This window comes from Fusarium subglutinans (assembly GCF_013396075.1).
Source record: "Fusarium subglutinans strain NRRL 66333 chromosome Unknown NRRL66333_c0000045, whole genome shotgun sequence".
Taxonomy (NCBI): Eukaryota; Fungi; Ascomycota; class Sordariomycetes; order Hypocreales; family Nectriaceae; genus Fusarium; species Fusarium subglutinans.
The window spans coordinates 261,772-285,520 of NW_023502108.1; the positions used below are offsets into that span (position 1 = coordinate 261,772).

The following is a 23,749-nucleotide window of genomic DNA, read 5'->3' on the forward strand; positions in this document are numbered from 1 at the left end:
GTGTGGCTGCATCGCCTGTATGGGCGATGAAGAGAGCAAACAAAGGACCCAATGGATTACAAAGCACTGTAAAATCAGCTTCTTATTAGAGACCTTTTGAACCGACGCTCAACAGATTCGGATTACGGCAATAAACCTGGGTACCTGCCACGCGGAGATAGCGCCAAGGGGGGCCGGTGCCTGGTACATGAAGGATGGATTCGTTGCAGTTTCGATGACGGCTATGAAAGGCTCATGATGAAACAACAACCAATGAGTCACCGGATTGACTCTGGCAACTCTGTAAATGGTGTTTGTCACAGTAGACAAGACACACAGTCACTGAATGGAAACAGAGAACTGGGCCGAAAGTGGCTCGGTTCGTCGACAATCACATCATGATGGGTGCTCTTCGGCTCGGCCTCTCGCTCTGGAACTCGTCCAAGTTCCGCGTATACTAGGTAGGTAAGCTCTGACCAGCAAAACACCTATTTAGGATCTTTGAACGAAAACGAAGTACCTCTCATTAGGTAGCCAGTTGTTGCTAAGGGGTGTGTCTGCATGGGTGTGGGTGTGGAGATCCCGCGTGGAACCATCTCCTCCACTATTTGCTTTAGAACAGAAACCATTCCTCGAACTCGACACCATAAATCTGCGATCTATAGATTTTAGAACGTGTTATTGTGCCAAGTTACCTAAGTTGATAACTATTGCTGGGAGATGTTGCCAGTTTAGCCAGTTTAGAGGAGAGTCACACGCATCGTATAAGTCAAGGCTGTCCAGCACTGACGGTTGAACAAGTCGAACTCTACAAGCTGAATCCTTCGACATTGGTGATTGGTTGCTCAGCGTGGTCGATGCATGGTACATACGTTGTGACCGTACCCAAAACCATGGATGGAATCGAGACCAGCTCTTTCGAGATGAGTTGATGACCGACTTAGCAACAGAGTCTCTGAGCAGTCTGGGCAGTCACTCAGCATAACCTCCTCATCATGCCATGCACAGCATAACGGCTCTCTGGTCCGGTGACCTCGAATCCGAGGTATGGTAGCTCAGCATTGGCCTTGTCCTGCTTCCATGACGAAGCCTATCCCTCCATGCCAAAAACAACTTACCGCTTCCCCGCCCATGCAGGTCTTAGTAGCCGGACTACTGCATTGTATCGTGTAAGCGAGGAGGAACACTAAGATCCGATAGACTCGTCGTCGAATAGTGTTCTTGAATGAAAGCCCGGCTCCGATTCGGCGGACTCTGTATGTGTAGAACGGAGTTAGTCGGCAGGGACTTAAGCACCATATTGGCGCTTACATAATACACACAGCTCCAATGTCGGCCCCGCAATTGAAAGCCGTGCCGATTGGATTTGGACAGCAAAGTCTGGATGCAATGAGACTGCAAGGCTGAATTGAGCTTTCGTCATCCAAAACCCAACTCCGATATTCCGCAAGATTGAGCTGACGACTTCCGGTGAATAAGCATATTCATACGCGCGGGAGCTGAATAAAGCAAACCCCTCACACCCTTCACCGCAAGCTCACCTAAGCACCTAAATCGAGCCTCGAGGGTTATGGCTGTCGACGACATTCCCTCCGTTGCCTTGCCCGGCAATGTCCTAGGCCCGGTCACTAAATATGCGCCGGGGGCCGGTACACATGTTTACGAAGGCAATGTTGTTTCTTCTCTGCTTGGCCGAGTCACTGTGACACCCCCGACAAAGACTCCCGGCCCTCAAAAGCGTCTAAACAAGATCACTGCACCTACGACAGAGGAGCTGGCTACCATCTCCGTTGCCCGCCACGGCCACAAGCGCGAGATACTACCCGACGTCGAGAATATTGTCCTTGCGCGAGTCCTGCGCCTGATGCCAAAGCAAGCGATTGTGGTGATTCAGCAAGTTGGCGACACAGTTTTGCAGACAGAGTGGCAGGGTGTGATCAGAGTGCAAGACGTAAGGGCAACAGAAAAGGATAAGGTCAAGATTTACGAGTCTTTTAAGCCAGGCGATATCGTCCGCGCGCAAGTTGTGAGTTTCCCCTTTCCTTCTTATAGAGTGGTAGTGTTGACATATCTATGCCAGATATCTCTCGGAGATCAGGCCAACTACTACCTATCGACGGCTTCGAACGAACTGGGCGTTGTTATGGCTACGAGTGAGGCGGGCAATGATATGGTCCCTATCAGTTGGAAAGAATATAGAGATCCCGAGACAGGCATTTGCGAGCTTCGAAAGGTCGCAAAGCCAAGCTGAGTTTGCAGTTTCGTTTGAGAGCTGTCCTGATACAACAAGGACACCCGACATCGCTTGTTTCAGAATAACATGGTTAGGAGACCTATCCGCCGTGGAACAAGTGCACACGCAAACCCTATATTTTACAGGGGGTAAGGCACGTATTCGTCATTCTAGCCACAGGATTCCATTCATACAATGGTTTTCGGTCGCGATTTCATGGCGCGAGGCTTCTCAAATAAATGCCAATTCGTCTGGCTGGGCTTGTCGCTCAAATTTGAGAAGAGAGACGGGGCTTGGGATAGTCGAGGAAGAAACACAACGACGAGAATTGAGCCCAGGACCGCCGGGCGATAATGAGTTGGGTCTGCCCCAGAATCAACTTACCAACATGATTTAAAGCTCATACCACCTGAGAAGCGTATTCCCAGAGTTATTGCATGGGATGTAACATTATCAGATATAGTGACGTGACGTGACCCTGTTTATTCATTCCAACACCAATCTGATACGGGATTGAGTCATGAAATATTGTTCGTTGTTCTTTAACACTTGACTGTTTATGTCTATGCTCCATTAGTGGAATAAACGACTATATAGGCTAGGGGAGGAAAGAAAACTCAGTACCTCAATCCTGAATGACAAAAAGATTTAGGTAACTTTAGCCTAAGCTTAGGATGACTTTTACTGAGTTTATTTTGACACCCCATATCAAGCTCCGTTGTTTTCTTGCCCCCCGAGGCTAGGTAAACAAGACAGATTGGGAAATCAACTGCCTGGTCTTGGTGCATGAATGGAAAAAACGTAAATAACGTCAACTCCCAGCATCTCGATTAACTACTGTAACATGCGTGGGTATATAAGAAACGCCATTTGTTTCGTAGTCTAAAATACATACCCTGCCACGACTGGACCCTGATCACCAAGACACGCGCCACTGAAATCGCCTGCTCAGCCGCCCAAGCACCTCCCCGCCCCTCAAGCTATCGCGTGTCCAAGGCGCCAAAGCCACTGCCCGCATTCGGTTCAGCGACAAAAATAGGGACACTTGGGCTGACTATCCCTGTACTCATTGAAACCTTTCTTCTTGAAACAACACCCACGACTTTTTATATGTATCCCTTGGTGGCCATAATTGCTTCGCTGGCTTATTCTCAGTGATTGTATCCGTATAGTTTATCGCATCTACAAGCCTCTCCTAGCATCCTCCCTGCATCTTCAGTAACCGCCGGCGGCTCACATACAACATCATATATGTGCCGGTCATGTCAACGACAATGGTCATGACCATGGCGGCGCCCACTCTCTCTGCTGATTCTACGCCGTGCTGCCCGGGCTGTGGCTACTCATTACCTCTCGATCACAGCCAAGTTCAACTACTCGAGGCCCAGGCCCGTATCGAAGATCTCGAAAACCAGGTCCGTCTTCTTAATGAGAAGGCCACTGCTGCCGTCGATCGCTGGGCCGATTACGAAGATGAACTTGCCAACTTGCGCGCCCAGCTACCCTCGTCGCCAACTCAGAAGCAACTCCCTGCGACGCCTACAAACCCTCGCATGTCATTCCTACAAAGCGGCACCAGTCGGCTATCGTCTTTCCTCTCCCCGCGCAAGTCACACGAACTTCCCCATATCGACACAAACCCCTCCCGGCCCTCCAACCAGCGTTCCATAAGCAGCCAATCGCACCGCCCACAACAGTTGCAACCCCCGCCATCCCCATCAGCCGAAGATCTTCTGGAGGCTCTCAATCGAGAGCAATCCTTGCGTAAGGAAGCCGAAGGGAAAGTTGCAGCTACAAGCCAGGAGGTTGAGGAGCTTAGCGCTGCCCTCTTCGAGCAGGCAAATGAAATGGTCGCCGAGGAGAGGCGTGCACGGGCAAAGCTAGAACAGCGCGTGGATGAGCTGGAGCGACGAGATCAAGAGAAACGAAGACGTCTCGATAAACTAGAAGGGGCCATGACGAGGATCGAGAGAGTAAGATTGCTATTGGCAGAGGCGGAAGAGGATGTCGAGTCAAGCAAACAGACTGTCAAAGAGATTGAGGAGCTAGAACGACAGCAGGAAGAGGAAGAACGAAAAGAAAAGGAGCAATCAAAGCCGAAGCAACCCCAGTACGACAACCGTGATTCGGTTTAAGCGTACCTGTTGATGAGCATTCGGAAAGACGGTCTCTGGAAGGGCATGGCAACAAAGAACAGCTGAAAGATAATAACTGAGGAGAAAGAGCTACAACGACCTCCCGAGCTTAGATTGTCTGGGCCTCTCGGTTAGCCAAGGCGCAGGCAGGGCAGGATTCGAGGATGAAATAACTTATTGATGCATAATGAAGAACGATACATCTTGTGGGACCAACAGCCATGGAGCATGGAGTCGGCTAAAGCGCAATGTCAGGAATGGGGCTTCATGTGGTACAGGGCGAAGAACGCAATAGAGTATACGATGATGAGCATATGAACAGCCTATCGTTGACATACGGCATACGGCGTAATATGAGTACAGCCAGTTCAAAGTCCTGGCGTGCCTTGTCTGTAACCTCTCCCTGTGAAATACAGGAGGGGTTTATCACATTCTTAAAGTCATGTTGCATTGTCAACTACTGAGTTTGATTGCAACAAGTCTAACTTCGCTCAATCGTGGGAGCAAACCTGTATAGGTAGTTGTTCGATGATGAGACAAGTATTGTAAAATGGTGACATTGCGCTTGTTCAACGTCTCTCTTTGACAACGTAACTTCCACGATTGTTGTACGCCACCTATCAAATCCATGGTAGTCTCCCACAATTGGCTGTCATTGATCAAAGAAAGACAGATGGAGATGAATATATCATGTTGAAGAGGACTATGTACGAAGAAAGCCAGAAGATATTTCTGGAGTATGATCAAAACCGTTAACTCCCCCAAATTATCCAGACATAGAGTAGTACTTTGGTGGTCTGATAGCGGACGTGGTCAGGGCTTAAGGCTTAAAGCTACACCATTGCCTACAGCCAGGCTGAACTATTGCATCGTCGACAATAACCCAAAGTTCTACTCATAACACCCACGTACACATTAACCGAGGATCATGACACCTGTGTCCTCTCATGACTAAGTATCGAATTATCCACAAGCCAAATCCAGATGAGAAAAATGCCACTCTCTTGACGCCGCTGTTGTAAAATGATTCAAAAGTGATCCCCCTCCTATAACACCGAATTTTTCTCTGGTAACAAGGACGCTTAAGCATGTTATCGCTCGCATGTAAAGTTTCCCATGATAGAAGTCGCTTGATACCGATTTAGATTCGGTTGTGCGCGCCAGTAGAGCCACTGCCATACGACGAGCGCCTGGCGGTCGAGGCAGGTATATGTGGAGGCGGAAGACTCGAAGGATCGTCAGCGAGGAGATCTTCGAGGAACGCACTAGGGGCACGTTGGCTTGAGGGTCGATTGAGATTGAGTGTCGAATTGCTGATATCCCTTCGGCCTTGGAATGAAGGTGAATCTGGAGGGCTTGGATTCAAGGTATGTCGTGAAGGAGTGCCAAAGTGACCGCGTGAATCAGGGCGTAAGTTGGTCATGCTGATGTTATTCTCATGGTGGCCACCGGGAGAGCTCGTGCCAGCCGCATAAAAACCAGATGGTAAAAATGCAGAGCCACGATTGCCAGCCCCATTGCCTGATGCTGCAGCAGTCGGGGAGAAGAACAGATTGGAGGCGCTAGGGGTTGATGATAGAACAGGTCCACGAGTGGTTCGTCGCACGCCGCGACCAGCAGAGAGAGACATTGTCGATCCAGTATCAGTATATTTGTAGAACGGTGCAGGGGGTGCAGGAAAGCCAGTCTTTGCGTTCTCGTCATGTTGGGCCTTGGCTGCTCGCTCAACAGACCGATGGAGGAGGATGCCAACAATAAGACGCCAAAGTAGGATGGCGAGCCCAAGAGCGCCAAGGATAGCACCAACTGCAATAAACACGGTGCCGTCAGGGGCACTCGAGTGCCGCATGAAAGGAGCGTTGTTAGTAGGGGGAACAGAAGCAGCTGGATAAGTGGGAATTGGCTTGTATCTTGTCAAGGTAGGCATTGCCTCTTCCGTACCAGAAGAGACGATGGATGTGATCGTGGACTGAACGTCTTTGGTTTTGGTTGGGCCCTCTCCTGTCGCAGTACTGGCCTGATCATCTTTCGCAGTAGACTTGGACTCTTCTTTTCCCGCCGTGTTCGAAGGCTGCTCGTCTTTCGTTGATGCAGGTTTCGCGTTGTCCTTCGTCTCAGTACTAGCTGGCTCAGCTTTGTTGCCGTCACTGCTCTCTTTGGCAGACTCAGCGGCTGTATTGGTGGGTTTATTGGCATCGCTATTCTTCGAATCGGCCGCCTCAGGAACAGCAGATGGGTCATTATTCTTTGGGTCGTCCTTGGTATCTTGGGCCATAGCCAGGCCACCGTATAGTGAAACGGAGGCAAACACCGAGACCAAAAGGTCGGGTCTCGGTAGGTAGTTGACCGGTCTCATGATGAACTAGTCGTCTCAAACGGCTATCTCTAAGAATGGTTGTCCAAACAAGATACGTCCTTGAGATCGATATCAAGTATTGCTAGAGAAAGATCTCTCGTGAGACAGGCCCTAGGGACCACCGAAGGACTGTGTGAAAATTTGGTTTGCGATCGATCAAGAACGGGTGAGATAAGTTGCGTATGTCGACGGCGGTTAGGAATGCCAAAAGGGGAGGTTGACTTGATTTAGCAGACTTGTGCTCCGGTTATGAAATAGCGCGTAGAAAAACAGGCGTGTTTTTCTTCTAGAACCTGGAAGCAGGAGGCGACTTATTGCTCGATAGTTATGTGGACGTCTGAAGGGATATACCGCGTCTATTGTCCTGGCAAGGGGGCGAGCGGAGTGAAGACTGCAAGCGAGAGATGGGTAATTAGTCAAGTTAACTGTGCCGGCCACCTGCAACTCGAACGAAGCAATACAATAGGAACTAAGAAAGAAATAAAGAATGTAATAGCTGCATAGGTGAGCGAGTGAGTGTGCGTAACCAAGCGAGTGGGCGACGCACTACCAAAAATCGCGTTAGCAATTGTATGATAGAGTGAAGATCGGGTTGAAGCGATGGGACGGGGAAGGGACTGAAAAGACGGGGTCGCACGACAGAGGCAGAGGCGGGCAGGGACTGGGCTTGCTGCACCTTCCTAATGCCTGCCTGTCAATGCGTGGGCCAGGTGTTTGCGAAGGGCAGGCCAGTAAAAAGGAGAATGGTGAATCTGGTGTTTAAGATCGAATAGGTCTAGACCAGGTGTTGCTGGGAGGATCTTATTCGCCCATGTTCGATAGCGTCTGTCTAAAAAAACATTAGCAAACTGCAAATATCAGGAGAAACCGTGGTCTTGATTAAGAGAGGCTAATGCGGCAATTAGTTTTGAATGTACGGAGTACAGCGGCTATCAACACTCTGGATTCATTTGGTGAAACTTGACAGACACGGCTCTCCGCCACGCAAGTATGGTGGTCAGCTCGGAATCCCCATTGACTGGCTATTTTGGCCTACGAACCTCGATGGCGCTTGGTGTTGTCCCTGAGAGCCTAGTCTACCTAATAATAATGGTTGCTCCATGAAGCATGGTGCGTACGTTCACAAATACATGATAGGTATAGTACCCAGCATCTCTTGTTGTCCAGCCATGAACGTAACAGGCACGATTGATTTCAATACCCTGTTACGTTTGACGAATACTTACCTACCTAGTTGTATGCCCAGTCCGCGACGGTTGGGCATCGTTAATGTGGCTTCCTGTCGCTACCCTTCTTGATGCATTATCTTGCAGATAGAGATGTTGTATCCGAACCGTTGGACACCGTTGAAACGGTATGCAAAGAAAACTGTTTCAACGGCGAGGATACTGCTCCCTGCAATGTTTATCTGAATAGAGTTTTGCCTTGATCAATATCATATGCGCCACATCACCATATTTCGATCCCTTACACATATGTATGCCCTTGCCCTGAATATCTATCAGGTACGAAGCGAAACTGGAGCTTACAAGACCTTGTGTTAGTAGGTACATGCCCTATGGTGATACTGTACTTGTCACTATCCGCAACTCAACTCAACTCCATTGTTTTCAGGGTCCTGCGCGAGCGGAGCGAGCATCGCACCGACCAGCGGGGTAATCAATGTGACATGGCTCTCTACAACGGGGATCTTTTGCGTCTCCGCTAGTGGATTCTTGTGTTTTGCAGTTTATGACACCCAGCCACGCGAAATGTCTCCACGACCACGACCCACTTCACGAAGTCGCACTTCCAGACAGAGTTGCATCACGTGATCTCAAATGGCGCTAAAGCAAGGCCGGTCCCGTCCACGCGTGAGCCTCGTCATTGTCAGCCTCCAGTCCCAAGCATCGTCAACATTATCATTCGTCAACGATCAGCGATCCTGCAACATCAGACAACTGCACTACAAGAACCCACCATTTCGCAACGTCCATAAATTGTAGCCATGGAGGAAGAGCGTCTTTGGAAGTTTCGACGGCCCGAGTGGCTTAACACGGTTTGGGCCCGAAATGCCGGTGTCTACAGCGCCGGAGCTATTGTACGTTGAATTTATAAAATTGTCCCCTGCCCGAGTATTTGGCATTTCTTTTTCGTTACATGGCTCTCTCAGCGCATCATGCGCGACTTTGCCAATAGTTTTGGTGCTCACCACCTGCTGCACTTTAGTTCTCCATCGCCTTTTACATCATGCTCGATTCCGCAGTTTGGTCCAAGTCATCACGCAACGGCTCCGATATCCATGTCAAGTTTGTTGACTGGCTGCCCTTTATTTTCTCTAGCTTGGGCATGCTTATCATCAATTCGGTCGAAAAGCAACGCCTAAGCGCCGATTCCTTCAGCTACAGCGGAAATGGGGTAGCATGGAAGGCTCGCGTGGTCCTGTTCTTGGGTTTTGCTGCTCTCGCTGGTGGAATGGCCGGTGGTGTCACCGTCTTTGTTCTCAAGTTCATTGTGCCCAGCGTCGCTATGCCTGCTCTGGGTATGGGAATTGAGAATGTGCTCAGTAACGCTCTTGTTGGAGTTAGGTAAGAGAAATATGTCCCAGGAAATCGATTGTTTTCACTAATTCCGCACAGCTCCGTCGTCCTTTGGATCAGCCAGAACATGGAAGACGAGTACTCCTACAACCTCTCCCTGTAGGAATACCGCAGCGCGACCAGAACAACTTTCGAATTCGGGTGATGCTGGGGCGTATTGACGGGCTAGGCTGCATTCTTGGAGATGAAGACAAGCTGTACGATTAAGAGACAGAGCTTACGGCATATTGCACCAATGGCACATGGTCGCCCTTCTGATGTTCCACATCTAGGAGCACATGGCAAATGGTACTGGGGACAACATACCTGAACACAACTCGACTATCATCAGTACTTGTCGAGTATATACCTTTTTCTGGAATAAGAATGGTTTAGATTTAACCTTTGTAAGGACGGAGTTACGGTGGCTATTACACGTTGAATGCAATCCCGTCTTTTGATGTTGGGAGGCAGCGGGTGTCCAGAAGCATGAGACTACGTGAATATCAGCATATAAGGTACCTGAAGTGAGGAGCTTATTGATTGCCAGTAGGTAGCCGTGCGAGTGATAATGAGCTCTTGACATGCTTATTGGAGGTAGGTAGGCACAAGTGCTTGTGCAACTGCCCTAGCTAGTAGACAGGCTGAAGAGAAGAGAAGGATGGGGTAAGCCTAACATGAAGCAGCTAAGGTGACTAGGTAGACAAAGACCACCCCAGGACACCCCACAGAAAGTCAATAGAAGGTGACATAACATCTGCCTTTACATTACCAATTTTTGATCACCTTCAATTTCTTGGATAGTTACATTTCTTTCATATCACGACCATCAAAATTGAAGATTTGCGATGGCAGATCGAACACGGACAACAACGAATGGCACGGGGGTTCCCCGCTCTCGCAACGGCGCCTCTTCAGGAGGCGTTCGTCGTAATCTATTCCAAAGCCAGTTGACCCGGCGACCTACCGCTGGATCGACCTCTACGTCTGCCGAAACACTACATTCAGACGTCGATATTTTATCTGATACATCTGAGATCGTAGTTCGCGATAAGCACGGAGAAATTGAGCTCGGGGACCCTCCGACACCGATGATGGAAGACGAGGATGAGTTGCCCCTAGATCACAGGCAAGAGTGTGAGAGTAAGACATACGGAGGACTAGAGATCTACCCATGCTAAATTGCGAGTAGAGGAGAGACAACGTCTGGCAGAAGCAGTTAAGCATCACCAAATGCATCGTCATGCTATGACGGAACAACCTGAAGGTGCGACATGGTATTGGCTTTGTTATTCTCATCTTATTAACGCCGCACCAGAACTTCTTGAAGCTGTGAGAGCAAGTCTACGAGCCAAAGTGGCAGCCCTTGCTGAAGATAATTGGATGTTTGAACCAGAAGAACAGCCCCGTGGTTAGCCCAGTCTTTTATTTACCTTCCAACGCCTGCTGTCTATGTTTTTCTCAAGGCAATATGGTATACCAGCATCCAACCCCACAGATCAAATTATCTAGTCCAGACCTTCCGCTGCGGGGGCATCTTGCCGTTGCGTAACCTGCTTACGCTTTGGCTTTTCTGGTTGGCCACCACCGCCAAAGAAACCGCTCATCATATCCATAAGGGGGTTGCTTTGTCGAGGCTTGGAGAGGCCGAAGTACATCTCTCCAACCATCTCAAGCGCCTCGGCCCATGATCCCGCCTCGTTGATTTGTGTGGCATACTTGGACACCAAAGCACGGTAGAGTTCGGGTGCGCCGCGTTGGATAGCAAGAAGGAGAAAGCCAAGAAAGTTGAGTAGAGGCAGGCTTGGGAAGATGCGGATGTCACCAGCGGAGCTCGATACGTCTTGAACACCAAGGTTCGGGTTGTCGTTGGAGAGCGAACTTGTGAAGAGTCGGTAGCAGGTATTGGCAGCACGAACATTGCCAACGAGGAGATATGGGAGAACTGCACGGCCGGCGAAGAGAGCCGCTTGATGAGGCTCGCTCTCCTTGTACCAATTATATTCCATCTTTGTCAGAATCTCGGGCGAGTCCTTGGTCCCCAATATCAAATGTTTCTCGGCCTCGTATGTATCGTGCTCCTCGGCATATAGTGACCCAGCGACATGGTGAAGCTCAGGATCTCCAGCTGGATATTCGCCAAATTTTGCTGACCAACTTTCCCCAGTAATGTCAGTAGGCTCGTTCGCGATAGCTCGTCAAGACAAAGATGCAGCACTTACCCAATGATTTCACCGATAAACTTCTTCCTCGTAGGCTCGCCAGCCTCGAATAGTCGCAGACAAGTTAATAGTCTACCCTTAGCGGTAGCATCAGGTTTGAGTTCTGCCTGTTTGTAGACGTCAACCAGCATAGCACACAGATCTCCTCCACTACCACCCTGCCCCGCGCGCAGCAAAGCTTGGGATACATTGGAGAGAATATCGATCGCGGCAGGCCAGTTAGAGGTCTTGATGTAACGAGATGCCGCGACACGGGTCTGCTGTTGAGCTTCGTAATAATCGCCCTCTTCGATCTTAGCCTGTAGCCGGGCAACTATGCGGTCAACCTTGCTGGCCATGGTAGGCGTTTGTAGGGTGAGTGACTTGAGGAATGCTTTGCGGGTTGGTAGCAATGTGACCAAAGGAAATATACTATGCAGTGACGTAGAATACCTAACGATATTGAGGCGAGGTGTTGCAGCTCAGGTGGGCGACTGTTGGTGGAGGGGTTCAAGTTGGCCATGACCACCTCAATCTGGCGCCAGTACGTACCTGAAGCTTCAAGCTGCCCTGTTAGCCTGTCCGGGCTCCGTCAGAAACAGTGGTCCACAGGAAAGGTCCACTTTCGTAATAGCTCAGGCTCGATAGAACCCCTCTATGGACTGACTTTTCTCTCCCTGCCTTGATGTGAGAATCACATACGAACCTCGCTCTTGGAATCCAAACTCTACTCTGGGCCAGCTTTATAGGTATTGCCATAGGCTGCACCACTGCAGGATATATCGTCTACTGGCATCGTATTAACTTCCCAGACGTGGACAGCGTAAGTCCCAGCTGGCCTTCGCCCTCTTTAGTGCCGTGTCAACGTCCAGTACCGGTATGCCAAAGCTTGGACTGTTATGCTGTCGCTCATCCATCCTGCGTATAGCAACTGATTAAATTATAAACCGAACTTCCATGCAAAACACGGTACTTTGATCCTCGATCCATAATGTTGATTATGTTGAGCCAAAGTCAGCGTCGGGTCGGAAGAGAGTTAAAACCAATGCAGTAAGGTTCGTTTCTGCCCCACAAAGCGATCTCACGCAAGTCATAGGCGGATCCTATCGGCTTCGACTGATATAAGAAGCTCGCAATCACCTGTTTGCTCCGTCTCAACTCTCCAACATAGTAGGTAGGCAGATGGCAATTTCTCGTTACACGAGATACAGCTCAGCATCCATTCCCTAGATAGGCTACCAACTCTCATATCTATTAATAAATAGAAGCGTGATTAGTTTAGTGGTAAAATCCTCCTCTCCCATGGGAGGGTCCCGAGTTCGATTCTCGGATCACGCATTACACCCTGTATCTTACGGGTTTACATCCTTTTTGACCCTTAAACAAAGTAATCCATGGCCGCAGTGTTTAAAACAGTGCTGCTCTCGATCAGATTTAGAGGTCTCACTTGTGTTATTATGTTCCATTTCTTAATATAGGTAAGTTGCTTTTTAAGACTAGTAAATATATAGAGGATAAAACAGAGTGTTTGCTTTATTAAATTCAATATCTTGTTAAAAGCCTCTGTTTCGTTTCATTATAAACTGCCAATTGCCTACCTAACTATCTGCCAACATACCAATGGGCAATGATATATATACAATTTATGCACTCCGTAGTCATGGATATTTTGAGTTCCCAAGTAGTTCCCTCCGGGGCTTCTACCCGAACCGATAGCAGTCCGGCGTCTACCCGCCGGGACCCCCAGTTCCCGCACGTTGTTACATGGACATCAACATGCCGAAGCCGGCCTTAATAATACTTGTTCATTCGATGTCGCTAGACTTAAGTCCGCCATTTATAAAGACCCCAAAGTCTCGATCTCTTGGTTCCTGTCTTTGTTTGTTCTGATCTTAAGTGTTTTCCCAACCACGCCCTACGGAACAGACATTATGGCCTCATCTGCCCTCCAGCGTAAGCAGATCGTCTTAAGTTCGTTGGAGTATCACCCTAACAACTCTTATAGGTCTCGTACGCTTTGTGCCAAGATCTAGTCCTTCCAAGATCCTTATTGGTCAGCCAGCAGACAAAGATATTGACGTTGGTGCTGCCTTACGCAAGGGTCAAGAGGTTGCTGTCAATGTTTGGTCGGGCTCATCAGTCCTATCCCCAGGATCCTCGACTGGTACTACGGAAACCATTGACCGCATCCTGTCCCCTCTTGCCCAGAACGAGATCGGTACTATTCGGTGTGTCGGTTTGAATGTATGTCAAGCTACCTTGCTTCTGGAAATCGCAGGATCTGACTCGCATTAGTACAGAAAGCACGCTGCGGAGTGTGGACTTGATCCCCCAGCAATCCCGGTCATCTTCATGTAAGTCTGGCTGATCAGTCACACAAGATTAGGCTTTGAGTTGACCTGTAGATAGGAAGCCAGCGACAACGATCGTGGATCCTTGGCCAGCTCGTGGGACCATTCCCAAGCTGAGCCAGGTGGACGAGTCTGGTGATTACGAGGCAGAATTGGCTGTGGTAATTGGCAAGACGGCCAAGAACGTCAGCGAGGCCGAAGCTTTAGACTACGTTCTTGGATACACTGCCGCCAACGATGTTTCCAGCCGTACTCAACAGCTAAACCAATCTCAATGGTCCTTCTCAAAGAGCTTTGATGGGGCTTGCCCACTAGGTAAGTTCATTTGAAGTTATGGTTGATTTAGCTAACAATTTCCCTGTATAGGCCCAACACTGGTTCTCAAATCTCTTATTACAGATCCTGCCAAGCTTCACATGCGAGGGTTAAAGAACGGCAAAGTGTATCAGGAGAGCGGCACTGAGTAAGTAGCACCGCACACATTTCTGCGAACTTCCCCACTGACTTTACTCAGCGACCTCATCTTTTCTGTCCCTAAGATTATCAGCTGGCTGTCTCAAGGTACCACACTTCCTCCGGGAACTGTCATTGTCACTGGCACTCCCGCAGGTGTCGGAATGGGTCGAACCCCCAAAGATGCGCTCCGACACGGCGATGAATTTGCGGTTGAGATTCTGCCTCATATTGGAACACTCACCAACATTTTTGAGGATGAGAAGAGTGGCTTCATGACGAAGTTATAAACGCAACAGGCCACATAATTGTACATATGGTCGCTCTGGGTACTCCTTGATTCAATGAATGAAATCTCAATATAAGTTCAATGCGTCGTAGGAATTATTGAAATAGTCAAAATAACGAAGATTGGTGACTGGCTTGATCAAGATGAGCCAAGACATATCAGCGCGAGAATCAAGTAAGTTACTATCTTATGTATTTGCGCCGTTCCGATTCTGTCTCCTTTTGTAAGCTACTCTCATTTGTCCGTCATATCATGGTTACGCCTAACCTGGAGAATTCGTCTGGCGGTTCGAACACCACGACTATTCTCCTGCAACCATTGTTATCCATTACCTTTCATCAAGAATAATATAAAAATGACAGCTCATGTTAATGTACCTCAGACAATGAAGGCATTAAGACTGGTTGGGGTAAAATTGTCTACTTAGATCTTGTGCTTTTTGCACTCATTGACGTATTCAACTTCATAAGAACTTCACCCTTCTCCACGAAGTCCCAGTCCCAAAGCCAAAGCCCGATGAGGTTCTCATCCATGTAGCAGCAGCTGGCTTCTGTCACACCAATCTCATGGTTCATCATGGCATAACCCAGGTACCATTATCTTTCATCGAATCTTATGAACCAGCCGAAACAATAGCTGCTCTTGGCTCTGATGTACCTGGGATATGACATATAGGGGATCGTGTGAGAGCTACAAACTTTATGGATCCTTGCTAGGGTTGTAACGGACGCAAACGGGCTATTCAGAGTCTTGGATCGCTCGATTCACGTTTCTGTGATGATAGGACTATGTGTGACATCATTCGTCGTGATAGGGCCTTTACAGAATACATGGCTTCCTGGCATGGTGCTGTGGTTTCCTTGCCTGACACCATAGGTTTTGAGCCGGCGGCCCCGTTAATGTGTGCCCGGGTGTGTTTCCCAGAGTTGAAAGTGTTCTATTACCTGTGTTATAAGATATAACAAAGGGCGAGAGCATCGGCATCATCGGTATAGGTGGCCTGGGGATTTTGGGACTTAATTTGCAAAGGCTCAAGGCTATATGTTGATAGCCATAGACAGCCATGAGGTTGGTTTGAAGCTCGCTTCTGGAGTTCCCGCTCACCTCCAACCGGATCTCGTACTCAAGCTTGATGACAGAGAAACTATTCAGAAGATCTTCGACTTTACCGACGGAACTTGTCTCAAAGCAACTATTGTATGCACCAGCGACGATGCTGCTAATGACTGGGTTACTCAACGCTTACAACCAAGTGGATTATTAGATGTTGCTGGCTTTCCTAAGCATGGTCTCAAATTCGAACCCCTGAATCTCATGTTGAGAGAGATTTTCGTCAAGGGAACAGTCCACGGTAGCATGGATGAGACTAGAGACATGATGAATTTGTAGTTCAGCATGGAATACGAAGTCATTTGACTTTGCTCACGATGGACGAGGCAGAAGATACCACGGCCAAGTCAGAAGCTCACGCTTTCATGGGCCGCCCTGTTGTCAAAATTGGAATGCACTGAACACATTTGGCATGGGATGTTTGTCAATTCCTCTGCGCGTTGAATGCGGCTGCAGAAGCATAAGAAATGCTCTGTTGTCAAGAATATCTGCCTCCACGCATGTTGGCATGAGACAATCGTGCAATTTCGAGCTTATCGAATATTCAGTTTGGTATCTCAACAGCGATCTTCTTGAATCGCCAGCCAGGTAGTGCATCTGAATCATTAGTTTTGTATTGAGGAGGTTTCTGACTCCCGCTGCGAACTCTTCACAAGAATATCAACATGGGGTTTCTAATAGGCCAAATTCCATGTCCATTGGACAAAGTATCTCCCGGCCGAATAGCAAAGCTTACATAGCTTGAACCCTTCCTGTATCACAAACATGCTTGTCCAAAATGTCTACCTTCATTATTTAGCCCCGGATCACAAGTTCCAGGCATTGCCTGACGGTCGTCGTCCCTTCTCGTATAACCACTTGCTGTTCAACCCGACACTTGTTCGCTTGCCTCCAGCGGAACCGGGAGAGGTAGGATCTGAGAAGAGGTTGGAGGAAGAGCTAGCTGCAAATGGGCTCGTTGATCCAAAAGAAGACCTTCTTCCATTGCCGAAACTGTTGATGCTCTTCTGGAAAAGAGGGCTGCCCAACGGTGAACCAGCCGCTCCCTGGACAAGAGGACTTCCTCGCCCAGAAAGAGGCGAACTGCCATAGCTTCCTCGGCTGCCAACCGAGCCACCTATGGAAGGTGTGCGAGAGTATCGAGGAGGTGTGCTGAACTTCGCGTCGGGGGTTGGGGCGGCCGAGGAAGGGTCCAGGCCCAGCAGCTTGCGCTGAGCAGGTGTCAGAGGGATATCGGAGAGATCGTCTTTCGGTCGAATCAAGGGCAGACACGCGATACCAATGTTGAAAAATGGTATGAGGTTAAGGACGAACCATGCCCAGCTCAAGTATAACCTAAAAGAGCTAGGAACACTAAAGACTGGAGTTAACGACTGGTCGGTCGCAAAAGACCTTCGCGATAACTCACACTTCAGAGCCGATGTAAAGCTTGGCTAAGAGCTGCAATGACCAGAGTGCTAGTAGCGCAAGGACGTTATAGGCGATCTGGTGCACATTCTTCTCGGAGAAGGTCGTCGCATTACGACGCCTTGCGATCTCGTTGAGTCGAGGGTGCCGCCATGTACCTGGGCTGTCGGTCACTGGAGGACCGCCAATGGTAGTCGTTTTGACGGGAGTGGCCATGTCGGGTGTCTGGAGTTTAAAAGACGTGGACTGGTGCCGACAATGGTGCTTTTGAATTTGGTTCTGTTGTTTGTTGAAGGTCCTCCAGTCTCTTGAACGCTCTGCAAGATTGGCCAGTTCTCTGCGATTTCTTGAAACTGTTAAAAAATCGTCTTTTCCGTCGGCAATATCCCTGTTGGTTAGTATGTATATCGTCAAGGCCGAAGCCGTGGTGAGCTTGGTTGCTCCCTTTGTTATGAGATTTGTTGATGTAAAGAGATGAGGGAGTACAATCCCCTGCTAGAAAACACAATGCCTAGGCCGCTGCTACAGCTTGTTAGCTCGGGTCGTTGCAGCGCGACCAGCACGGACCACGCTTACAGTACAGGAAACAACGCCACAAAATTACTTCAAGCCACAACCCTTTCAGCCTCCTTGCTCCACCAAACACCTCCCTGCCTGACCTAACTAAAGTACGGAGTCCCTAGTCGTGAATCAGGTACGACGGGCTCCTAGGCTGTGGTAATGTACCGTGACGCGCTCAGCAACTTCCCGGCTCGTGGGCGTCTCTGCTGCCCCAGGCAAACTAACGCAAGACAAGGACAAGGCTGAGGAGAGGAACTGGCAACTTCGCTTCTCACTTCCATTCCCATCTCCATTTCTTTCCAACCTACAGTATCAACAGACTCTAGAACCTTGACTCGTTCTATTTTATTCTAAAACACCAACACTGATACTATCATCGCCGTCGCATACGCAACCCGCAAACAATCTGCGCGCAATCTGGTTGTCAGCACAGTCATCATCAATCAATCAATCCCCGCCTCCATCTCCCTGCCAAACATTGATAGTGCAGCCGAATTGTCCTTTCGCGATGCGCCGTTGATCAATCCAGACGATTTGAACTTGGACCTCTATTTCTCGCGACCCCTTGCGAATACCCTCGTTTTTGTTAAAAACCACAACCACCTACAATGGCGTCACCTGCGTCTCTTGCCGCGACGTCTGAGGTTGATCCTCCCAGCTCACCCGGCCAGCCCGAAGCCAAGTCCTTTGTCTCACGAGCCATGACCGAGGACGACGATACTCAGATGGCCAATGCCACTCCCGACCCTCAAGAAAAATCGTCGCGAGGTAAAACGAAATCATCACAAAATAAGGACGCCGCAAATCAACCGACGATTGGCAAAATACGCCATCTAAAGAAGGAAGATGGCGAGCCTCTCTGGAGAGAAGACATCCAATATGACTTCCTCAAGGCCGTGTTCGATAATGAACAGTGTGTTTTTACCAATTCATATGAGCCCAAACGACTCCAGCGCCAATGCTTTGCCGACCTGTATATCGATACAATGTCCCGCAGCTCAAAGACTAGCAAGGTACTTCGCGATAAACTGCTAAGTGATAGAGAAGCCGCAAAAGGAATGGCTATGGTGTGTCTTCTTGTCAACATGGGCCGAATGAATACCACTCTGAACTGTAAGATCAATCTTTTCACCCTTGAAACTACAGCTAACATTTCCAGTCTTTCCTGAGATGAGAGCCCAGCTCCGTACATACCATGCTATCCCATCACTTCAAGCTCGCCAGGATCCTCATGCCTACAAGCAACTTCAGGATGCACCTCGTCTTAAGTCTATTCTAAAAGGTGGTGCAGAAGATCGAGAGGAACCTAACTCTCTCGACAAAATTAAGCAGTTGGACACTCCTCGCACAAATCCTGTCAATCTTATATTTGTCATGTGTAACACTGCTCAGAAGATCGCCGAACTTCACTTTCCTCGCCACCGCGAACTTCATGACTTGATCATGAGGACCGAATACACGAGCAAGTCGAGAGCGAATGCATTCCTCTGGCTTATGTGGTTCTATCTCGAATCTGATTTTACGGAAGAAGGCTGCGAGGAGAATCCTTTCGGGCCTGGGGTCGACTACGGGCTAGATGTTGCAAACCAGGGTGTGCCTGAGCTCGTGGAGATGACCCCAGAAGAGAAAGCAAAAGAGAACGTAGACACTGAAGAAGAGATTGAGTTTGGACGCTCCAAACAGAAGATGAGGGCCAAGATTCTTGAAATGGACCAAGCTCTCCTCAATGAAAGGGATACCAAGAGAAGCAAAATGCGACCGACTTTCGCCGATGAGGGTCCAGCCATCCTCCCCCGCATCAGGCCCTCGAAACACGAGTCTGACATGGATAGCACACGGTCAACACCTCCTCCTAGAGGGCTTGGTCGCGGTCTTACCTCGAATCGCAGAGGCGCACCCCTCAAGTATCAGATCTTCGAGGGCTCATCTCCGGCACATACTGTCAACGAGGGTGTTGTTGCAAGAAAGCCCCGCCCACCAACAGCCCATCAACTCGCCGTTGAGCGAAACAGGAGCCAAAGGGTTGAGTACATTCTTGACCGTGGTCTTCGACGCCAACACCATAAGAGCCGAAAACTCAGGCGACAAGATGGCGCCGTTTTCAGAGCCTATCAAAGACTACAGGTCCAAGAAGATCCCTTCGAAGATAGCGATGATGAAACATCAACTCCTCGGAACCTAACATATGGAGATAAGACTCCAGGGCCATTCAGAGAGAAGGGCGTGGGTGGACTTTGTCTTCTTACGAAGGAGAAGGATGACTTTGGCGAAGAAGTTAGTGCCTACGCCGGGGCGTTGAGACGAGCGACTAGACGTCTAGCTCGTTGGGGACCACGATCATCAGAACTTGGTGTCATTGCCCCAGTCAAGCGACCCAGACCAAAGAAGCCGGAAGAGGATGATGCAGATCTTGATCTGGATGACGAACTGGATAAGCAGAACGGTGATGCTAACGGTGATGTTACACTTGGAGATGTCACAGTGGGAGACATGACGGCTGGCGACATTACCATGGGAGACGTTACAATGGATGATGCCGAGATTGAAGATCAGACAGTTCTTCACGACGACGAAGACGTAGATGATGCCGATAGAACAGAGGTCATGGGAGATTCAGACGTGGATTAGAAACCAACCAGAAGAAGACGGCATGTGTAACTCTACTTGGAAGGCATGAAGGAATGTTTAGCGATTTACAGAAGCTATCGCGGCGGGATTGGGATTGGGATTGGAGTTGGTTTTCTTTGCTATTTCTCCCCCAGTTTTAAGGTGTAATTGTACGGCGTTGAAAGAACCACGCATACACAGAGGTTGCGATGAGGAACAATGGGGAAAAGCAATGCTATTCTCTTTGATGTTTTGCAAAGATAGCCAATAGATTAATACATATTTGACGAGGCTGGAGATATTTATAATCGCGAATACAAATACGAAAACGAACCTATGAGCGCAGACAAATTTCACATGGTTAGAAAATTGCGGTCGGAAACGTGATGCGGAACGGTCAAGATGCTGATGGGCTAATCCCGGGGCCGGGCGGCTCCAGGGTCCAGCTCAGAACGGCTTATTAAGTTAATTTCCGGGGCTCAACAGAAACTGTGAACTAATAGCCCCCTTCTTCACGCGATTGATTTGCGACGACTTGTTCCCTTCTACTTGTTCACCTTGGTCGGTCAACACAATGGCAAAGAACAAGTCAAAGTCAAAGTCCTCTGCGACCGCCGCGTCGCAGGGCAGCGGCCTCAACAAGCTCCTCCTGGTTCTCGGTCTCCTCACAGCTCTCCTAAGCACTGTCGTCTACTTTGTCGAGCAGAACCTTAACCAGTTCTACATCTTCGACCTCGATCACCTCGACGATCTTTCTAAGCGAGCCATCGCGAAACACGGAGAGGACACCCGATCGGTTGTGCAGTACATCGTTACGGAGCTTAACGAGAAGGTTCCCGAGCACATCAACCTCCAGGAGGAATGGGTCTTTAACAACGCTGGTGGTGCTATGGGTGCCATGTACATCATCCACGCCAGTGTGACCGAGTACCTCATCATCTTTGGTATGTTCGTCTGCTGCAATTGCATATCAATCGCTAACATTATGTCAAAAGGCACTGCCATCGGTACCGAGGGCCACACTGGTCGCCACACCGCCGACGACTACTTCCACATCCTTTCTGGAACTCAGCTGGCTTACGTGCCTGGCGAGTACAAGGCCGAGGTGTACCCCGCCGGCAGCATCCACCACCTTCGCCGCGGCGATGTCAAGCAGTACAAGATGCCCGAGGGATGCTTTGCGCTCGAGTACGCTCGAGGCTGGATCCCTCCCATGCTCTTCTTTGGCTTTGCCGACGGCCTTTCCAGCACTCTCGACTTCCCTACTCTCTGGGACACCACTCGCATCACTGGTCGCGAGATGATCAACAACTTGCTCAAGGGCAAGCTGTAAAGAAATGCTTGGGTCTTGTGAAAATGGAGTGGCCTTCAGATCAAAGGCAATTGTGTGTTTGCCAATTCGGGAGCTTAAAATAAATGCAATAGACTTGGATATTCAAAAGGGGCTTTTATCGCGGCTGTATCATTAGACTTTTCTACTCGGAAAGATACCAGTTAGAATGGATTCATGCTAGGATCCTAAAATCGTTTCGAATATCATTCTCGATTATGCGATCGACTGCTGTGCAAGTGGTTTGTATAACGTGTGCAAAACTCACAGTTCGTTCTGGATCATCTCAGATACTAACATCAATATACGATTATACATACCCCAGAAACAGAAGCTTTCATTGATGAACGGTACGTTGAGAAGATCGACTGGCTGAGGCCTGGCCTTCCGAAAATCCCTTTCACAGCCTAGAGAACGTTGGGAAGAAGACCTTTGTGATATTCAGAGTTTCAAGTCGTTGAATAAGTTGGTGGATCTGGGACCATAGCTATGGGTAAAATAAGATTGTCGGCTGTGTCGCTTAGGCTCGCCTACTATTTGGCATTATCAAAAGAAGATACCCGTTTGGAGTACAGTGTCGACTTTTTTGTCAGTTGGGATCTCGCTGTGAACTGCGGCATGATCATTGAGGGCTTGCCAACAAATTGACGTAGTCTGGTGGGCCATTATCCGTTGTTGTATTATTGTTCGGATGTGTTATCTCTTCTTCGTTGTTCATCATATGAAGTCGTTTCCCGGGTCGTCAAAGAGTTAGTCGATGGATATCCTCATCAAGTTCATAGTGTCATCCTCAGGCAAATCAGTTTGCGCCAACAGAACTCCAAGGCAAGAAGTAATCACTTCACTTATTGTCAGTAATGCTACAACATGTTGGCTCTATACCAATACATAGATATACACTTTATGCTATATCTCACCTTGTCTTGATATGGAAATATCGCGGACAAATAGCCTTGTGGTTGACTCCGTGACTCCGTGAGTCCGAGGCTCGCTGTTCGGTAAGGCGAATTGTGTTATTGCAAGACTTGCTGTTGGTCCCCGAGCCTGAATTCTGCGATGGAATTACGACTATATCAAACGTCATACTTGTCGGTTACTACCGAAAAAGAGGAGGAATAGAAAACAGCTTACAGCTAGACTTCGACAAAGAGATCATGTCGTTGATGCAAAACGACATGTTGATGTATAATGGCAAAAACGTAAGATCCCTGGAGAAGTGGTGATATTCTTCGAAGCATGAAGTATTGGGTAGATCAGACCTCTTTGGACACAAACAGCTCGAGAAACGGTAGGCAGTCACCTTGTGCTGGAAGCTTGAAACCGCTGATTTCGCGGGATCATTCTTCAAGGGGCATACCGGGGACTATACCAAAGAGATGTCACATCTAGTACATCTACTTCTGACTACCGAACCTGGCATTATGCGCATGTTTGGGGTTCATGATATTTACCATAATTCGGGAGTACTGTACTGTAACTGCGACGAAGCTGCCAGAACCAACCGCTGTTGTGTTATAACAAATCAGGCTGTTGATACATCAATTATCCGATGATATCCGCTTGACCATGTTTTCTTTATCACAACTGCCATATTAAGCAAATTACATTTGCTAAATAACGTTCTACTCTGGGCTGTCCCATTGAACATGTTGTCAGAAGTGGCGACTTGGCAATCAGAGAGTTCTATATGGATGAGTATACTGATCCTGTCCAATCGAATTGCTGCGGATCATTGCTCGTTGAAAGAAGCTTAAATTAAGCTGCATTCAAGGATTATTGTAGTGCGGGGCGATTAGGCGGGAAAAGGAAGGTGGCAGTCTACAGAACAGAGAAGCTGGAGGTGGTCTCGTGTGGTGGTCTGGTGGATAATGCGGCAGATGTTCTTGGTGACAGACAAGAAAATGGCATTGAATACATCAAGGGATCTCTTGATCCAACGGTACTGGCTGGGGGTACAGTGGTCCTTCGAGCCTCCGAGGAAAATCCTGTCACCACCTAGTAGCATGAAGCCAAAAAAAACTACCGACTAGGTAGTAAATCATTTGGTTATACTATGTAAGTCACAGCTCAGTACTGTGCCCTGGAGTAATTTTCGTATCCCATTGGTACGAACCCTTATCATGGCCGACCAGACAACCTTAAACCGACTGCAACACGGGAATCCAATGCCATCCCTACT

General features: G+C 48.7%; 11 protein-coding genes across 11 annotated transcripts; 8 read left to right on the forward strand and 3 right to left on the reverse strand.

The window, feature by feature from the left end:
- Positions 1 to 1,549: 1,549 nt before the first annotated feature.
- Positions 1,550 to 2,230, forward strand: FSUBG_5028 (CSL4-core component of the 3'-5' exosome; the record flags this gene model as incomplete). The annotated part of the gene is made up of 2 exons (XM_036683081.1): positions 1,550 to 2,005; positions 2,060 to 2,230. 2 exons carry the CDS (start codon positions 1,550 to 1,552, stop codon positions 2,228 to 2,230), a joined length of 627 nt encoding a protein of 208 aa, XP_036539507.1.
- A 1,256-nt stretch (positions 2,231 to 3,486) lies between these two features.
- FSUBG_5029 (TFIID and SAGA subunit TAF61) lies at positions 3,487 to 4,347 on the forward strand (the record flags this gene model as incomplete). The annotated part of the gene is made up of 1 exon (XM_036683082.1): positions 3,487 to 4,347. One exon carries the CDS (start codon positions 3,487 to 3,489, stop codon positions 4,345 to 4,347), a length of 861 nt encoding a protein of 286 aa, XP_036539508.1.
- A 1,141-nt stretch (positions 4,348 to 5,488) lies between these two features.
- Positions 5,489 to 6,703, reverse strand: FSUBG_5030 (CSI2; the record flags this gene model as incomplete). The annotated part of the gene is made up of 1 exon (XM_036683084.1): positions 5,489 to 6,703. One exon carries the CDS (start codon positions 6,701 to 6,703, stop codon positions 5,489 to 5,491), a length of 1,215 nt encoding a protein of 404 aa, XP_036539509.1.
- Positions 6,704 to 8,690: 1,987 nt separating this feature from the next.
- FSUBG_5031 (VPS68-like protein) lies at positions 8,691 to 9,385 on the forward strand (the record flags this gene model as incomplete). Its single annotated transcript, XM_036683085.1, has 3 exons — positions 8,691 to 8,783; positions 8,912 to 9,270; positions 9,322 to 9,385. 3 exons carry the CDS (start codon positions 8,691 to 8,693, stop codon positions 9,383 to 9,385), a joined length of 516 nt encoding a protein of 171 aa, XP_036539510.1.
- A 724-nt stretch (positions 9,386 to 10,109) lies between these two features.
- FSUBG_5032 (UPF0220 domain protein) lies at positions 10,110 to 10,677 on the forward strand (the record flags this gene model as incomplete). The annotated part of the gene is made up of 3 exons (XM_036683086.1): positions 10,110 to 10,404; positions 10,454 to 10,528; positions 10,580 to 10,677. 3 exons carry the CDS (start codon positions 10,110 to 10,112, stop codon positions 10,675 to 10,677), a joined length of 468 nt encoding a protein of 155 aa, XP_036539511.1.
- A 92-nt stretch (positions 10,678 to 10,769) lies between these two features.
- FSUBG_5033 (DUF410 domain protein) lies at positions 10,770 to 11,985 on the reverse strand (the record flags this gene model as incomplete). The annotated part of the gene is made up of 3 exons (XM_036683087.1): positions 10,770 to 11,418; positions 11,484 to 11,856; positions 11,916 to 11,985. 3 exons carry the CDS (start codon positions 11,983 to 11,985, stop codon positions 10,770 to 10,772), a joined length of 1,092 nt encoding a protein of 363 aa, XP_036539512.1.
- A 1,408-nt stretch (positions 11,986 to 13,393) lies between these two features.
- On the forward strand, positions 13,394 to 14,556 carry FSUBG_5034 (bifunctional 4-hydroxyphenylacetate degradation enzyme; the record flags this gene model as incomplete). The annotated part of the gene is made up of 6 exons (XM_036683088.1): positions 13,394 to 13,415; positions 13,468 to 13,706; positions 13,758 to 13,816; positions 13,872 to 14,128; positions 14,180 to 14,276; positions 14,328 to 14,556. 6 exons carry the CDS (start codon positions 13,394 to 13,396, stop codon positions 14,554 to 14,556), a joined length of 903 nt encoding a protein of 300 aa, XP_036539513.1.
- Positions 14,557 to 15,343: 787 nt separating this feature from the next.
- FSUBG_5035 (alcohol dehydrogenase 5) lies at positions 15,344 to 15,944 on the forward strand (the record flags this gene model as incomplete). The annotated part of the gene is made up of 3 exons (XM_036683089.1): positions 15,344 to 15,466; positions 15,523 to 15,544; positions 15,607 to 15,944. The coding sequence occupies 3 exons, from the start codon at positions 15,344 to 15,346 to the stop codon at positions 15,942 to 15,944; spliced, it is 483 nt and encodes a 160-aa protein (XP_036539514.1).
- Positions 15,945 to 16,471: 527 nt separating this feature from the next.
- FSUBG_5036 (nuclear pore complex component) lies at positions 16,472 to 17,288 on the reverse strand (the record flags this gene model as incomplete). The annotated part of the gene is made up of 2 exons (XM_036683090.1): positions 16,472 to 17,018; positions 17,074 to 17,288. The coding sequence occupies 2 exons, from the start codon at positions 17,286 to 17,288 to the stop codon at positions 16,472 to 16,474; spliced, it is 762 nt and encodes a 253-aa protein (XP_036539515.1).
- Positions 17,289 to 18,241: 953 nt separating this feature from the next.
- Positions 18,242 to 20,261, forward strand: FSUBG_5037 (Dictyostelium kinase; the record flags this gene model as incomplete). The annotated part of the gene is made up of 2 exons (XM_036683091.1): positions 18,242 to 18,746; positions 18,793 to 20,261. 2 exons carry the CDS (start codon positions 18,242 to 18,244, stop codon positions 20,259 to 20,261), a joined length of 1,974 nt encoding a protein of 657 aa, XP_036539516.1.
- Positions 20,262 to 20,814: 553 nt separating this feature from the next.
- FSUBG_5038 (C-8 sterol isomerase) lies at positions 20,815 to 21,573 on the forward strand (the record flags this gene model as incomplete). The annotated part of the gene is made up of 2 exons (XM_036683092.1): positions 20,815 to 21,184; positions 21,236 to 21,573. The coding sequence occupies 2 exons, from the start codon at positions 20,815 to 20,817 to the stop codon at positions 21,571 to 21,573; spliced, it is 708 nt and encodes a 235-aa protein (XP_036539517.1).
- Between the last annotated feature and the right edge of the window lie 2,176 nt (positions 21,574 to 23,749).